Source organism: Thamnophis elegans, chromosome 1 (genome assembly GCF_009769535.1).
Source record: "Thamnophis elegans isolate rThaEle1 chromosome 1, rThaEle1.pri, whole genome shotgun sequence".
Lineage (NCBI taxonomy): Eukaryota > Metazoa > Chordata > Lepidosauria > Squamata > Colubridae > Thamnophis > Thamnophis elegans.
The window spans coordinates 10,094,031-10,106,821 of NC_045541.1; the positions used below are offsets into that span (position 1 = coordinate 10,094,031).

Here is a 12,791-nt window from a genome sequence, read left to right on the forward strand (position 1 = left end):
GTCTCTACTGGCATCCAATTGAAGAAGACAATCTCAAAATGTTTTCTTGTGAAAAACGGAGAATACAGTTGTAGGACATGAGACAAATATCTGGGCCATGTATACTTCACATAACAGAATTGAACTAGGTGAGGTATAGTACCTTGGAAATGATAAATGGGCTTAACAGAGAAGGAAAGTAACCCTTAGTTCATCCTTAAAGGAGCAGAAGGCTACCCAAAAGATGGCCAACAATCTTCCTTAGGAAATTGTTCTGGACTAATTTCAGCTGCCTTGGATCTAGGATATTTTCATCTTTAGTAAAACTGTTTAGGAAACAAAATTGGCAATTTTTGGATATTGGTGTTCTTGCATTTATTGTTATAATTTCAATTTCAATATTAATTTTAATTATTAATTTCAATTAATTAATTTTAATCTCTTGGATGTAGGAGATTGCATCACATCTTAATTTCTTATGCTTTTGAATTGCTTAATTTGGACAATTGCTAAATACCGGAAATAAATAAATATAAATACAAAACTGATTTATACTAACCCAGACCAATGGTATGTTTAATTCAGTATTGTTCATGCTAAATGACAGAGGCGTTACAGGTGCTCAGAAAGGAGTTCCTAACTATTCTTGGAGATGCCAGGGATGGAAAATAGAGTTTTTCTGCATCGAAAGGACATTTTCTGCCACTGAGCTACAATCCTCTGAAAATAGAGGATACATGTACACTTCACACAACAGCTCTCACAGCAACTTTTAAACAAACCATAGTTTAAGGCAGTGGTCTCCAACTTTGGAAACTTTGGAAACTTTAAGACCTGTGGACTTCAACTCCCAGAGTTCCTCAGCCAGCTGGGTGTGGGTGTGGCCTCCTTTGTGGGAGTGGCTTTCTGCCCATGTGACCGGATGGGAGTGGCTTGCCACCCATGTGACCGGATATGAAGATGCCGATGACACTTATCAGAACCACCTTAAATTACCTTACACACAGCACTGGCATGCATAAGAATATGATGTCAACTTGTTTTTTAAAAGGCATCTTTGGTTTGCGTTAAAACAACTTCAACACACGCAACGTTCTGATTGCACCACAAATGCAGCAGTCATCCTTACCTTTCACAGAGGCACTGAGTTTTATAAATATCAGCATGATAGTGTAGAATAATCATATCCAAGGACCAGTGGTGGGTTTCAAAAAACTTGGGAACCTCTTCTGTAGGTGTGGCCTGCTTTCCGGGTCCACTGGTGGAACCTCTTCTAACCGGTTTGGTAGATTTGACGAACCGGTTCTACCAAATAGGTGCGAACTGGTAAGAACCCACCTCTGAAACTCACTGAGTAACTTTGGAACAGCCCATCTCTTTCAGTTCAAGAAAACTGACACATTTGTTGTGGGAAAACCAAAGGAGAAGAGAATGCAATATACAGTACTTCAAGATACTAAAGTGACAGCACTATATAAATCTAACTAATACATACATATACATTTCTTGCCCACCCATCTACTCACCCTTAGTAAACTGAAATTATCACTTGGCCTTCTTGAAATTCTGATTTTCCTTTCTAAGTGTAACATTTTGAGATCTCGGATATGTTGCTGGATAAAGAATACTGCTGGATCTCCTTATTATATTTAAATCCTGGTTTTCTGAATAAAATGCAGTGGCTGAGTTCATACATAGAATTAAGCCATAAACAAAAATGGCTGAATTAATCTGACATATAAAGCCAAAAGTAAACAAACCACATTTCAGTTTAAAGAGGCATGAGAATTCAATCATTTGGGGGGGGGGGGGGGGTTGCCTTTCCTTTTTTTTTTATTTCCCTCTCTCTTTTTGGACAAAGAATTATTAAGCAAACATCCTGCCCTTCTGCATCAACTGAAGTCAATATACTGATTCCATACCCATATCATTCAGTAGCACAGAGAAGTAATATTTGCAGGAGAAAACAATCAGAACAATTGCTTGGGAAAGTGTAAGATATTGAAATAAAAAAGTCACATCAGGTAAATGGGCTGTGATATGTATTACGTGCCATATTTGTGAACCAGATGTTACAGTATTAGGATAAAGATTTAGAGTGGATTTAGTCTTCTTTTTTAAATCTTTGATATTTTATCTCTTTCCATGACTGATGCAACTCTAACCTTTGTTTTATTCTATTCTTTTCTTAGGGGAAAAACAAGCATGTTGTATCCTCTATTCCAATCTTTATTCCACATAGCCATTGAGCTCAGTAATTAGGGATGCATATATTGGAGATAAAAGCTTGCACTGTAAGTGAGGATTGTTCCTATTTTAATATACCAGCATATATCACAAATTCCTGAATTTTATACAGAAACATCTGGCAACTAGCTAAGAAATGAAAGAAAGAGAAGGGAAAGGGAATGCTTGGACTCTTTGCTTCTTTTGGCAATTTTTAATTTCTTTCATCTTTGAATTTGCAATAGAGGTGCCAAGAAAGATGGAAACTATAGGAGAAATTAGTACTGCAGTATGGGTGGTATATGCAAACTGTATCCATTTGAAAACCATAGGAAAGATCATAGCGTTGGTGATGATGACCTGGACTGGAAGCCATGACAATGATTTATAAACTGCAGAAGTTGTAGATAAAAGTAGACATCCACTTTTCTGTGGAAAATTCCTCACTGTATTGAATTAATCTATTTTGTGACATTCCTTCCCAATGGTATCCTGAGAGGTCTGGGGGTTTTTCCTATGCTTTTTTTTTTCCCCTCTGAAATTTCAATTAACGATTATCCCAATATTAATTTAATCGAGGATTGAAGTAAATGAACAGCTCTATATTAAAATAAGTCTAAAATTATATTAATTTATTAAATTTCTCTTCATAAAGGTGAAATACTATTTAAATATTGCTGACACAAAAATTGTTTAGAAACATTGAATTCAGCAGAAATCCTTGTTAAGGGATATGTTGCCAAACATCAGCAAAACTGAAAGAATATTGAATAATTGCATCACAGCTTCCTATTTTTTTAAAAAAAGTGTTGAAAACCAAGAGAGTTATCTTGAATAGAGAATTAAGACTTGTTAACCATATATGACTCTTAATAGATATTCAATTTGTCTGAAGTCAAAGTTGCACTTCTAAACAAGTACATGATATCGGAAAAGTTTCATTTCTGTCTTAACTGCAGAGAGAGAGAGAGAGAGAGAGAGAAAGAGAGAGAGAGAGAGAGAGAGAGAGAGAGAGAGAGAGAAAACCTTCTATTCTATCTCTCATTGTTTGTTCTAGTTGTCAAATAGGGTCATACATCCACAGCCTTGGTAATACAGTAAAATGTTGTTTTGTCTGGAGTACTGCTGATATGGGATGAAAAAGAGAAGAACTTAATTTAAATAAAAAAATTCATAACTGAATATTAAACACTTGTTGTGTTTAAACTTACTGAGTTCATCAACACTACTTAGCCCTGTATATTTCAAAATACCATGACGCAAGTTACACATCCAGGTATAGCATATGGGATCAATATTAGATAGAAGATATCATCAAATGATATCAATATCAGCCAAGCTGCTGCCCCCATTGAGATGATGCTGGTCCTGGACCATGTGACCTTTTGAAAATCCTTTAAAAAGATGCTTTTCCAGCAAGCCTGGGGATCCTCTGCCAACAGAAAGCCCATGTGTTGACTTGTATCATGTTTAATGACATGAGGAGGTCCTTTTTGACATCTTGGGTTTTTCTTTATATTTGTTTTGGCTTTTTGTTTATTGTTTTAATTTTTGATCTTACTGTACACTGCCCAGAGTCACCTTGTATGAGATAGGCAGCCATATACATTTCATAAATAAATAAATTAGTGGAACCACATGCCTCCAGAAGTTGTAAACTGCTTCAACACTGAAAGTTTTTAAGAAGAGATTGGATAACCATTTGTTTGAAATAGTGTAGGGTTTCTTGCCTAAGTAGGGAGTCAGACTAGAAGACCCCCAAGGTCCCTTCCAACTCTGCTATTCTATTCCATTCTAAATCTACTATGCAGCAAAAAATATTCAAAGAAAGAAAAAGAAACTCTTGCATGTAGAAAGATGGCAAATCAACTTTAAAAAACAGACAAGATGAGGGCAGAACCTTGACATATTTAGAATTCACGAACAGAGTTTCTTCTTCGGGGAATGCACTCAACTATTTCCTGCAATGCACTTCAGTATAGCCCCCAAAATGGCATTTTTATAGTATTTTCTTTATTAGTTTGCAATCTGCTGTAAAAAAAATATCATCAATATGTCATTTGGCCAGGCACTATTTCAGTGAAGATTCAAATGAATCTAACGGATACAGCATTAAGTCAGGATTAAAAATAGAAGAAATCTAGGTTACAGTAGTCTTTCTCAACCCCAGGTTAGATATTTCAGAGTTTGATACATCTGGAAAACAGTTTGGAAAGGGCTAGCTGTACTTGGTTTCAACATCAGGTTAAAAACTAAAATAAGATCAGATCCATAAGACCACATGAACAAAGTACAAGATAAGAAAATACATGCACTTATTTCTAAATCAAACTCAAAGTACCCCATAGATTTGTCTTCCAAATGAAATCAGCATGACTATTAATCATGCAGTCAGTGTTACTGAAAAAAAAAGCATTGTTCTACTAGGACACGCAGTGATTTTGTTTAGTTTAGAGAGGATTTTCCTATATTGGACTTTAAAAAGCAGTTTAAAACGAAGCAAAAACAAAACAAAAAATCCCTTCACTGATGCTTTCATCCATTTTTTTTCCACATAGATATAATGCATGTGAATTGTATAGTTTTAAATCTCCAATGTTTTGATAGATTAGGATGAAATTATACCTTTTTAGAACTTCAGTTTATAGGACTTGGAATAATTTCTTGTACTTGAGCACTCTCAAATAAGTATGAAAACCTTTGTAATTTAATAAGAATTTCATATAGGAAATATTACATTATACTTTTGTTAATTAGCGGAAAGCATAAAGAATCATAAAATCAGTATTTAAAAGAAAAACAGTGATTTTATCTTATGCAGTTTTTCATTTTGGTACCTATTATCAATATTCTTTTTCCTGTAATATAATGTTGTTTCATATTCAACAGTATATTTCAGGGGGGGAAACTATGTAGAATAAGCAAAAAAATAAATAAATCCAGACATACATGGTAACATTGCATACCGTATGCCAATATTTTCAACTGGATTTCACCCACTTCATGCCCTCCACCTTTGTTTGACTTTAATTCGCTAAATTACCCAGCCATCATTATGAGGACTCCTAGGTTGAAAAAGATAGATTGCACACAACCATCTTGTGAAGCATCTTAACTGAGAAATGAAGCACATTTCAGTAAAGTACATGACTATATTGTATTTCAATTCAAATGTGAATTTGGTTGTAGCCTTAGTCAATTATCTACACTGCTTCCCAAGCTTCATAAATGCAGACATGCTGTACCACAAATGTTCTCCCCTTGATGCTGTGTAAACTTTCTGACATGGCCAGGATTTTCTCCAGTTTACCAATGGAGCTGTATAAAATATAATATTTCAGTCTATGCTTTGCCCCCATCTATTCTTGTTCTTTTCTCACATTTTTTTTTTGTTTTGTTTTCATACACAGGAGAGGGAGCACATTTGCGGAGGTAAAACTACCTCTCCCTTAAACTGACTGGGAAGGATAAAGGTGTGAACCTTAGGAGTTAGAAGGAAACTCTGTGAGATGCGATTCTTTGCCCTATATCTCCAAAAGAAATAATGCAAAAAATAATGAAATAAAAGTACAAGTCTAGTCTCAAATTGGCACAGTTTTTTCATTTGGAACAGGCTGCCACTGTGACAACTAAGCCATATTGTTTATTTGATATTCAGTATATTATATCCTGGCACATGATTGCGCCACTCTATTAGGTTTATAATGTCAACTCTAAATTTGGAGTAACAGCATATTAAATTCAGAAATGCACCACCTCTTTCTTTCTCTCAAAAACTTGCAGACAGAGAAATGTCATGCTTTGTATTCCCAGAACACAACCTCAGAGCTGGAACCTATTTTTAATTCTATAAATATGAGAAAATAACATCAAGGCAAACTAGAGAACAGGAAACTGTCTTGGGTTTAAAAAAATACTACAAGTATGCGTAGTCACAAACATTTCTGTCACGCTAAATGTATTTTTTTTTAAAAAAGAGCTATAACGATGCTTTAAACTTAATAGTGCTGAACTGTTTCAAGCAAATTTGAGGTTTAAATGTTGTGAAGATAGAAGAAAGAGGAAAAAATAGTAAATAAAAGGCAGCATGTAGGTGAGCAACTGAAGTTACGAATACTACCAAGTAACTCTTAAGTGCACTGTATCTCTCTATTTTTTAATATAGAACGTCTTAATTGTTTTGCAAGCATGATATGAGCTAAGTCTTCATTTTATTTGGAACTACATTGGAAAGAAAAGGGGTTTGAAGAAAGGGGTTCAAAATACATTCAGAAGAAACAGATTTAAAGTATAACGGATTGTTGGTTTACTGGAAGAATTAAAAAGCTCTGAAAATGGAAAAAAAGATTATTCAAACCATGCAGAACTGATTAGTCATGAAGATCAGAATGGACTAATCCTAAAAATTCAAATTGGACTAAGCAATTCATTTAAACTTTGACTACATCACCATTTCAACCCACATCAAAAGTAGACAGTTCCCCAAAAGAATGCAAATTGCACTCAAGTAGGAAATGAATGGGCACCCAGAAGTCATAACCATTCCATCTATAGAATTAGCTTCACCAGCATCTTTTAGCTCAGGTATCCTTGTTCTTGCCATAATGTTTGTTCTTGCTGTTCCTAGATCTGAGTCTGTGAGGTCAGGCTTATGTCTGTTCAGAGGATGTTGAGGATCATTCTCTTGCTTACTTCTCTTGGGATCTGCTACTACTTCTCTCCAGATGCCAGAGAGAGGATATATTTTCTCAGTTGGTGTAGATTTGAGACATCCTGTCACTTAGCGTGCTGCTTCATTGACGGCAATGCCAACTTGTTTCCCGTGTGCAAATGCACCCCACACTGGAGCAGCATACTTTGCTGCAGAGATGCTCAAGGCCCAAAACTGATGTGCGCGACATAGATGGTTGAGCTCCCTGTGTGTAGTTTATCAACTTCCTGATGATATTGTTCTTTGAGCTGACTTTAGCATTAGTGTTCAGACAACACTATTTAAAGGAGAGTGTCCTGTCGAGTATCACGCTGAGATACTTCACTGTTGGACAATGCTGTAGTGTAGCCGGTTCCCTTGCAACGTAACATCCAATTCTTCTCTAGCCAAGCTGAGGTGGCGCAGTGGTTAAATGCAGCACTGCAGGCTACTTCAGCTGACTGTTATCTGCAGTTCGGCTGTTCAAATCTCACCGGCTCAGGGTTGACTCAGCCTTCCATCCTTCCGAGGTGGGTAAAATGAGGACCTGGATTGTTGTTGGGGGTGATATGCTGACTCTGTAAACCGCTTAGAGAGGGCTGAAAGCCCTATGAAGCGGTATATAAGTCTAACTGCTATTGCTATTGCTATTGCTATCTCACTGATGCAGAGACTCTGAACACTTTACAATAGGGGTCTCCAACTCCGGGAGCCAAGGTGGCGCAGTGGTTAAATGCAGCACTGCAGGCTACTGCTAGATCAGCAGGTCAGCGGTTCAAATCTCACCGGCTCAGGGTTGACTCAGCCTTCCATCCTTCCGAGGTGGGTAAAATGAGGACCCAGATTGTTGGGGGCAATATGCTGACTCTCTGTAAACCGCTTAGAGAGGCCTGAAAGGCCTATGAAGCGGTATATAAGTCTACTGCTATTGCTATTGCTGCAGCCTATCTCCAGGCTTGAGCCATTTGGAACCAGGCCACAGAAGTGGCTAGCGAGTGCATGTGTGCACACTCATCCCCACCTGTGCAAACAGTGGGTGTGCACGTACATGCATGCTCCATTTGCATGAGTGGCAGCCCGTGCTTAAGGAGCTAGGCTAATTTATACTATATTGGACCTATTCTGTACAGAGTATTTACATTATGCTGCAGAATTTGCATTCAACTCAAGGCATTGGGTTTGGCCTTTAACTTCTAAATTGGCTTGATCCATGCTATCTGAAGGACTGCTTACATATGTAAGAGTCGAACAGAGCAGGAAGATCAATATTTGACTGATCAATAACAGCTATTACATTGGCTGGGAGGGGAGTATTGGGCTATCTCAATCAAAATTCAATGGTTTTAGAAATGCATCAATCATTACTGGTTCTCAAGGAAGACTTTTAGGAGATATGTTTAATAATGTGTTTTAGAACCAGGCCTCATGGCAATTGTGAAATCCTTGCTAGGCTAAATTATCCATGGCCTCTTAACCATTTCAGGGCTCATAGGATCTAAATCAGTGGTTCTCAACCTTCCCAATGCCACGACCCTTTAATACAGTTCCTCAGTCCCAAACCATAAAATTGGTGTCTCAGTTCCTAAGACCATCAAATATATGTGCTTTCCGATGGTCTTAGGCAACCCCTGTGAAAGGGTCGTTCGACCCCCAAAGGGGTCCCGACCCACAGGTGGAGAACCACTAATCTAAATTATAGCAAAATCAAATCACTCTAACTTAATGCTAGGTACAAATATAGGGAAACAAATGAGTAGATGCAAGCAAATTACACAATAGAAAAGTGAAACTTTCCTAAATAATTTTATGAAACCTTCTTCCCTAGTGATTCTGCCAGTTTCTCCAAACCAATATTTTCCGGATGTATTTAAACTATAGTTCTCGACATTCTTAACCAATATTGTATGGCTGTTGAAAAAGGTCAGCACTTTATTCTTTAGTGCACCGAATGCATTGCAGTCCAATGCATTATGTTCAGAATTAATGAAGGTGAATTCAATCATTCTTGCTCTCAAGTTATTGTACATAGGACTGCAACTTTGACCATTTAGATTCTCCCTAATATTTCATTTACTATCCCTTGATTCAAATTATTTTTCAGAAAAAAAGGCAAGAAGGTACAAACATTAACCTTTCTAAAATCCTTATGAAACTATCACCTTATTTTTATACAGCAGAGACACTGGATGGCTGGATAGATAGATATAAACAAATTGAATGCAATCTTTTAAAATATTAGCTTTTAAAATATTCTGTTGTAAATGATTAAAGGAAATTGCCCAGCATTTCTAAACTTAAAAATATTTTATTTTATTTTTTTAATGTTTTTGCATTTGTAACAGATAATTTCCCCCTTTTTAAATGGTGTAATTTTCTGTCAACACTAACCTCTCCGGTGATTCTAGTAAAACAAATATTTCAATATAATTCAATCAATAAAGCCTTTAATATATAATTTTAAAAATAACACATATTAATCTTAGCTGATTCAGATTGTGTGAGATAATTGATTTCACTAAAGAGTTGGTGGTTGATTGCATATGAATACTAATGAGAAATTGATGAATTTTGAGTGTGTGTACAGATTATTGCATAGGACACAAATGGTTTCACTTCTGCCTGTTTCTGCCTCATTACCTGCAAACCTTCACACATGTATATCTATTTTGTTTTTTAAACTACTGTGGTTCTCTACATTTAACTAGGATTCTTGTGCTTGATCATCCCCATACTGGTCACCATTTAGTAGTCACCATTACACCAGTAATGATTATAGATGTATCTACTATTGGTAGAGCATCTTTGAGAGACCGCCTTCTGCCAATAACCTCCCTGCGTCCCATCAGATCGCATAGAGTAGGCCTCCTCCGTATTCCATCCGCCAGTCAGTGCCGACTGGCGACTACCCGGAGGAGAGCCTTCTCAGTTGCTGCTCCGACGCTATGGAACAATCTCCCCGTGGAGATTCGTACCCTGACCACAGTCCAGGCCTTCCGTACAGCCCTTAAGATCTGGCTAGCCCGTCAGGCCTGGGGATAAACTCTTCTGCCCCTCCCGAATGCTGAGTGAATGTTGTGTTTTAGTACTTTTTAGTTATTTCACATTTTTTTTTCTATATTTTGTCTTCACTCCCCTTCCCTTATTATTGTAAGCCGCCCTGAGTCCCCTCAGGGAAAAGGGCAGCCTATAAATGCTAAATAAAATCTAAAAAAAAAAAAATATGAGTCTACTTGTTTCTGTAATGATAAATTAAGCTTAAATATACTTTTAGGTTTAAAAAAAGATTTTAAATAAAGTTATACATAAGGAGTGTGCACCAGATGTTCTTAATATTTTAAGACATCATACAAATAGATGAATGCAGGATTTGAAGTAACTGATGTTTCCTTAGACAGAATAGCTTAATGTGATCTGTACATCGCCAGATGTTTAAAGCACTAATAAAGAGCACAACATGCCACAGAGAAATAAAGGCAAGAAATTAAAGCAAACTTAAAAAACTTTTCCTCCACAGAATTCTCCTCTCACTCATCCATTTACTTTTTCAGACTTATGAAAAGCAGTTAAGCCATTAACACATACACTGTCACGTTGAGAGAGTAACCTTCTCACGTGCAAGATCTGATCTAGGAATTAAAAACAAAAAACCCCGTCCCCATTATTCTGATGAAGGCCATGCGGGATTGCAACCCCAGAATGCCCTAGTCCTCCAGCCACCGGTGTGCTCATCGGAAATGCCTGAAATTAAAACCCCAAGGCATTTGAATGGTAATTATTTGGAGAAGGCGATCCTAACGGGGAAATCCTGGAAAGAAAACAGACTCATTGTACTGAAAGGGATGGACTGTTTTGTGGGCAGATTCCTTTAAAAAAAAAAAAAATCCGATATCATTTTATTGGAAGCAAAACCAACGGTGCCCGTGCTTCTATCTATCTATCTATCTATCTATCTATCTATCTATCTATCTATCTATCTATCTATCTATCTATATCTCTCTTTCTATCTCTATCTATCTATCTATCTATCTATCTATCTATCTATCTATCAGTCTATCTATCTATCTATCTATCTCTCTATCTCTATCTCTCTCTCTATCTATCTATCTATCTATTTATCTCTCTCTATCTCTCTATCTATCTCTCTATCTCTATCTATCTCTCTATTTATCTCTCTCTATCTCTCTCTCTCTATCTATTTATCTCTATCTCCCTCTCTATCTCTCTCTATCTCTCTCTCTATCTCTCTCTATCTATCTCTCTATTTATCTCTCTCTATCTCTCTCTATCTCTCTCTCTATCTCTCTCTATCTATCTCTCTATTTATCTCTCTCTATCTCTCTCTCTCTATCTATCTATCTATCTCTCTCTCTCTATCTATCTCTCGATCTCTCTCTATCAGAAGCCATCGCAGAAGAGATGAAGAGGTTCACCTCCGATAGTTTCTCTTCCCCCCCCCCCCGCCCCAATCCTCTCTCTTTGAAATGAAATTACCCCCGACTCTCCTTCCCCTAAACAGCCTAAACCGGGCTGGTTATCAAATGCAAAGTTAAAGAGCCGCTGCCGCCCCAGGGGCTTCTAGCCAGAGCATCGTTTCAACCTCCATTCCTCAAATCTCCCACCGAGGGCTTGAAATGAACTCTTGCTTTGACCTTCTCGGGGAGCAGCCGCGCCGAACAACACGCAGCCTCGGATTCGCCGTTTGACTCTCTCTCTCTCTCTCTCCTTCCTTCCTTCCTTCCTTCCTTCCTTCCTTCCTTTCCCACCCATCGCCCTCCTGCACTCCCCGGGTGCTCGTTTCCAAGGCGAAGACACCCTCCGGGGCTTCCCACCGCGGTGGAGGAAAGCGCCCAGCGGGCATCTCCCGGCTGCCCGGTCGCCAGCGGCTACCTTTGCCCTGGTCGGGGCAGCATTGGGCGCGTCCCCGGCACCTCAATGCAAGGCAAAGCCATCTGAACGTACCTTGATAATACTGCTCCTCCGAGGGGTCGCCCGGGCCGCTTCCAGGAGCCCGGAGTCCGAGTCGGTTGCCAGGGTGCTGGCAAAGCGCTCCGCGGCGACGGTGCCGGTCCCGGCGAGCAAGACTCCGCTCCTCCGTTCCCTTCTCTTCCCTAGAGACGCCGCGGACATCTCAAAGGCTCCGGGCTCCGAAGACATCTCCGCGTCTTCCTCGCCCTTGGGAGGGATCACGGGCGGAGGTTCTCGGTTGGCCGAGCCTTGGGCCATGGCGGGTCCCGCTCCACCAAGCCGAGTCTCAACTTGCGGGAGGCCACTTCGACGGAGAGAGCGGCGGGAAAGAGAGCCCCGTTCACTGCAGGGCAGCCGACCCGCCAAGTTTCTCCCGGGGAGTCATGGGGGTGGGGGGGGTGGCGCGGTTCAAAATCCCCGGCTGGCTCGGGGAGCCCCAAGGTTAGTAGTTGCCCGTGCGCGGCTGCAGGAGAGAAGCGGTGGCTGGCAGGGGAGGGGCAGGAAGGCGCTAAACTTGGACAACGAGGGAGTTTTCCAGCCGCAGAGAATTACAAAGCAACAGCCACCCCCCTCACACGCCCATCCAAACGGAGACGCTCTTCCTCGCCGTCCGAGATTAATACGCGCATCTCATATATGCACATATACATACATACACGAGGCAGCTATATCTAGACAAAGCTATAGCTATAGCTATATATATATATATATATAGGTAGGTAGATGGGTAGGTATAGGCAAACAGAGAAAGAGAAAGACGCGCTGCTCTCAAGTACGCGCCAAGGAAGACGCTCTCCGAGCCATGCGAAGCCCGCCAACCAGCAGGAAGTGCAGCCGTTCTTACTCTTCTCCCCTGTGACAGACAAGAGCCTGGACTGCTTTTGACAGACGAGACTGATAGACGTCAGCCAGGGCCAGTAAGCGTTTTGAT

At 39.4% G+C, this 12,791-nt stretch overlaps 1 protein-coding gene across 1 annotated transcript in view; it reads right to left on the reverse strand.

The window, feature by feature from the left end:
- The window catches only part of PLCL1 (phospholipase C like 1 (inactive)), a 251,306-nt gene extending 238,782 nt beyond the window's left edge, over nt 1-12,524 (reverse strand). The window contains exon 1 of the mRNA XM_032238169.1: nt 11,855-12,524. Coding sequence (XP_032094060.1) covers nt 11,855-12,118 — 264 coding nt within the window. The 5' untranslated portion in view covers nt 12,119-12,524. The remainder of the gene's footprint in view (nt 1-11,854) is intronic.
- Nucleotides 12,525-12,791: the final 267 nt, after the last annotated feature.